The sequence below is a fragment of the Penaeus japonicus genome, unplaced genomic scaffold (genome assembly GCF_977035675.1).
Source record: "Penaeus japonicus unplaced genomic scaffold, GWHDUDI00000001_assembly GWHDUDI00000012, whole genome shotgun sequence".
In the NCBI taxonomy this organism is placed as follows: Eukaryota; Metazoa; Arthropoda; class Malacostraca; order Decapoda; family Penaeidae; genus Penaeus; species Penaeus japonicus.
In genome coordinates, this window is record NW_028234414.1 from 20767160 (window position 1) to 20772159 (window position 5000).

The following is a 5000-nucleotide window of genomic DNA, read 5'->3' on the forward strand; positions in this document are numbered from 1 at the left end:
TTTTATTATTATGATAATTTCTTACGCCTTGTTTCCCCTCACTTAAACTCCCCTTACTTCTATCAATTTACCGCACCCCACCCCCACCCCTTCCCTACCCCACAATTCACATCTCTTGGTCTTCAACTCCCTTTTGCCCCCCCCTCCCCCTTCCCACTAACTCCTCTATTGCGTCTCTCTTTGCCCTTCCTTTCTCCCCAACCTGTCCTTCCTCCCCATCTCCCTTTCACCTCCTCCTCCCCCAACCTCTGCCCTCCTCAATCCACGTCCTCACCCACCCCTCCTATCCCCCCTCCCCACCCATCCCTCTTATCTCCCCGTCCACATCCACCCTACTATCCTCCCCTACTCCCTACCAACCCCTCATACCCCCCCCTCCTCCCACCTCCCCCTTCCCCCCCATCTTCCCGCTCCAACAAGTCATCTCGAAACCAACCCTCAACCTACCCTCGACCTAAAGTCAACTCACCCTCAAAATCCCTCAACCCAACCCAACACAAACCCAAACCGCAACCCAACCTAACCTAACCGGCTTTCTTCTTCCTCCCCCCCGGCAGTTCGAGAAGGGACCCCACCTGTTCTCCGAAGAACACGGCCTCATTTTCCGGTCGTTCGTCTACCTGTTCAGCCAACTGCAGAACCGGGATGACCAGGAATTCACCCTCACCGCCTCGTACCTCGAGATCTACAACGAAAAGGTATTTTTTTCTTCTTTTTAGTTTGAAATTTAGAGAGAAAAAGGGAGGATTGAATGTTTGAGTGTAAGTGTGAAGAAAGAGAGTGAGTGAGAGAGAGGAGAGAGAGAGAGAGGAGAGAGAGAGAGGAGAGAAAGAGAGAGAGAGAGAGAGAGGAGATAAAGAAGAGAGAGGAGAAAGAGAGAGAGGGAAAGAAAGAGAAAGAGAGAGAGAGAGAGAGAGAGGAAAAAGAGAGAGAGAGAAAGAGAGAGAGAGGAGAAAGAGAGAGAGGGCGTATGTGTTTAGCCTATAGTCATTTATTTCACTTTTTCACCTCTTAGATAAATCCAGATGACTTTGTCCACGTTCGGAATCCGAGTACCTAATACCTCGACTTTGTTCTCTCCAACTTGCCTCTCTCGCCTCACGTGTCACGGTAATCTGACCTTTCCGTGCAACGCATTGCAAGAACGTGTGATTCCAGATACAACCCGTTATCCGTAATATTCCTGTCTCTCCTTCTCTTCTTCTTCTATCCCTCCTCGCTTCTGCTTCTTCTTTTTTTTATTATTCTACCATATTCTGCTCTTTTATCACCATCCTCTTCTCCCCTTTCAACTCTTGATAGAATGAGAGTTTCGGACATACATAAAATGCAATGTGAATAGTATGTCGAGTGCTGATCGACAAAGTCTTTGATATTTCTTTTTTTTTCTATGACAGAATTATTGAAAAAAAAAGAACGTTGAATTGATTAGATAAATAAACCTATTGATAAAGTTCTGACACTGGTCTTCGATATTCCGGAAGATACCGCCTGTATATCCACTGCGTATATTCAGGCGAGGGAGCAGTTAGTCGAGCTCCTTCTTTAATAAATGAAAAATCGCCGTGGAAGTCTCCTAGCCATACAAACAATGCTCATGGCCATGAAAGTTCTAGAATTTGTTAGAGTTATCGATTTCCATATACTATTAGCCTGGTATTCTCTGGTATTATATCTTGTTTCCTTTTTTTTTTTCTTCACCTGTATTCTTCTTCCTTATTCTCTTTATCCTCCCTACCCCTCTTCCCCTTCCCCCTTCCCCCTTCCTCCCATCTATCTTGTACCCTTCTTCCTATTTTCCTTTATCCTCCCTACCCCTCTTCCCCTTCCCCCTTCCTCCCGTCTATCCCTTCTCCCGTTCCCCTTTACCCCCCTTCCCTTCCCCTTTCCTCCTTCTACCCTTCCTTTCTCCCTTTACTCTTCTCTCCCCTTCCCTATACCTCTTCGTTGCTTCTCCCCCTCCCCCCTCCCCATTCTCCTTTTAATCCCCTTCCCCTTTCCTCCTAATACCCCCATCCCTTGACCCCCCCCCCCCTCATCACCCTTAACCCGCACCTCTCTAGAGTACATCACGATTAGAATAACGTAATCGTACCGTGTACCATAACCAGACGATACGACTCCAAACTAAACGAACGCGTCAGAACCGGTACCAAATACATCGATTGCTAACACATTCCACTCGCCCGTTATAACCGGGTTATGCAAGAAGAGTCTTTTTATTTTTTTATTTTTTATTTTTTTCAAACTTAACGAGGTGTGGTGTTTTTTTTTTCTTTCTTTCTTTCTTTCTTTTTTTTTTTTTTTTTTTTTGGGGGGGGAGGATATTAGATTTCGGTTGTTATGGCTTCCTATGATGTTAGGATGAAGTCTTAAGGGATAGGATGGGGGATTGGGGGTCGTATTGTAGGAGAAGGATATTGGTTGTCAGAGAGTTTTTATCTTTTTTTTTTTCTTCTTCTTGAAAAAGAGAAAATGCAATTGCTTTCTTTTTTGATAGAGGGCGTTTTTTTATGAGAGAGAAAGAGAGATAGATATCTATAGAGGGGGAGAGATATGTGTGTAATGTATGTTTTTGAGAGAAAATACTATTTATAATACTTATGTTTTTAGAATAAAAAGAAATATAAGTGTCTTTCTTTCGAGAAAATATATCATATGAGCAAAAACATTTTCAGTCATTTCTCTTAGACAATTTTAGTCCAATAAATGTGTATATATAAATATTCGCACACACACACACACACACACACACACACACACACACACTTGCGTATGTATATATATACGTATATGTATGTGTGTGTGTGTGTGTGTGCATGTATATATGTATGCATAATATACATATATATGTATACACAAAAGAATAGATTTTCATCACTCATTCCACCTAAACACATTCCCATTACCACGAGATATTATTCACTCTTCCCCTCCCTCTCCCTCTCCCTCTCCCTTCCTCCAATCCACGAAGAACAAAAGCAAGAGGGAGGAGAAAAGGACGATCAAGAAGCGCACTTTGTAGACCCGTTCTTGCTTCCCTTCCAATGGCACCCATTACTTGATTATAAACTTGATTACTCCTCTATCATAAACAAGACGTGATGACAGCGTACTAGGGAGAGAGAGAGGGGGGAAGGGATAGGGAGTGGAGGAGGGGAAAGGGGGAACGTGGATATAGATTTAGAAAAGAAAAGAGAAAAGAAATATTACTCTGCTGGTCAGGAATGGCCTGAGTGCGGAATTTCTTGCTGGGTTCAATGATTTAGATAGGTAGATAGACCTATATATATATATAGATAGATAGATAGATAGATAGATAGATAGATATATAGATATAGATATAGATGTATACGTAGACAGATATAAATAGGTGTGTGTGTGTATGTGTATATATATATATATATATATATATATATATATATATATATATATATATATATATATATATATATACACACAGAGATGGATATATAGATAAATGCATACATACACACTGATATATATATATATATATATATATATATATATATATATATATATATATACAGATAGATACATAAAGGAAATAAAAGAACATAAAATAGGTATACGCGAGTGCGCACACTTGCCAAGGTTCAAAAAAGATATTGTCAACCGTCATAACCGCCATAACCGTCATAACGACCGATCCAACTACCTCATTTCATGCATTCTTTCATGAGAGGTTTTGGACCGAATGCCTCATATTATACATGTCGCGTGATCTTAATTGAAGGAAGACCATACACGGAAGGTTTCAAGGGTCAAGGTCGTGGGGTTTCTTAGCCGACCCCACTCGCCCCCCTTCTTCCACTTCTCTTCAGCGCCCCTTCACTACCGCTCCCCCTCCCCCTCCCCCTGCATCATGGTAATTTGATGGCCTTGGGTGATATGGGGATTAAAGGGCTTTACTATTGTTATCATTGTTGTTATTGCTATTGTATTTTTTGTCATTATTGACATTATCATCATCATAATCAGTAGTTGGTAGTAGTAGCCATAGTTGTAGTAGTATGATTTTTTTTTTTTTTTTTTTTTTTTACTATCATTATTGTAAAGCGTCGATGATTTGTCACCAAGTTAAGTATGATATACAAGAGCATACTGATCCAATTTTTCGTTTTTTTCCGTACAAAGTACAAGACTTACAAAATGCTTCATCAAACTGAGAAACAAAGCTGTCTGTTTCTCTTTCTCTCTCTCTCTCTCTCTCTCTCTCTCTCTCTCTCTCTCTCTCTCTCTCTCTCTCTCTCTCTCTCTCTCTCTCTCTCCTTCTTCCCCCTCCTTCTCTCCTATCCCCCCTTCCGTCCTTCTTCCCACCCTCACCTTCCCTTCCTCCATCCATCCTCTCCCTCCCTCCCTCCCTTCTTTCCTTCCTATCTCATCTATCCCTACCTTCTCTCCCTCCCTCTCTCCCATCCATCCATCCCCCTCCCTCTCTCCCTCCTCTCCCTCCCTCCCTCCTATCCCCCTCTTTCCCTCCCTCCAACTCCCTCTCTAATCCCCGCTCTTCCCCGCCAGGTGATTGACCTGTTGAACATCGGGACGAACCAGAAGCCGCTGCAAGTCCGCTGGAGTAAGAAGAAAAGGGGATTCTTCGTCGAGAATCTTTTTGAGATCGAGTGCGCAGAGTTGGATGACCTTCTGGCGGTGCTCGAGGAAGGTAAGGATGGAGGAGGAGGGAGGGGAGGATGGGGGAGGGTGATGGGGAGGATAGGGAGACGGGGGTGGAGTTGAGAGAGTTAGAGTGGAGGAGATAAAGATGGGGGGGGGGGAGAGAGATGGCGAGGGAGAAGAGAGAGAGATGATAAAAGACTGCAAAAATTAACAATTGAATATCATGGAGGTTCAGAAATAGCAATAGAATTAAAAATAAACGAATAAATGGTAAAAAAAAAAAAAAATACACAGAGAAAAGAAAGAAAAAATAAGAAAAATATAACGTCAGGGTTAATTGACAACGAGTAAACAAGAAGCTT

At 42.4% G+C, this 5000-nt stretch overlaps 1 protein-coding gene across 6 annotated transcripts in view; it reads left to right on the forward strand.

The window, feature by feature from the left end:
* Positions 1–5000, forward strand: part of LOC122256477 (uncharacterized) — a gene marked incomplete at its 3' end in the record, with an annotated part of 72741 nt that overhangs the window by 64936 nt on the left and 2805 nt on the right. For all 6 annotated transcript variants that reach the window (XM_086542603.1, XM_086542602.1, XM_086542605.1 and 3 more), the window contains 2 exon segments: positions 558–698; positions 4543–4684. In XM_086542603.1, coding sequence (XP_086398729.1) covers positions 558–698; positions 4543–4684 — 283 coding nt within the window.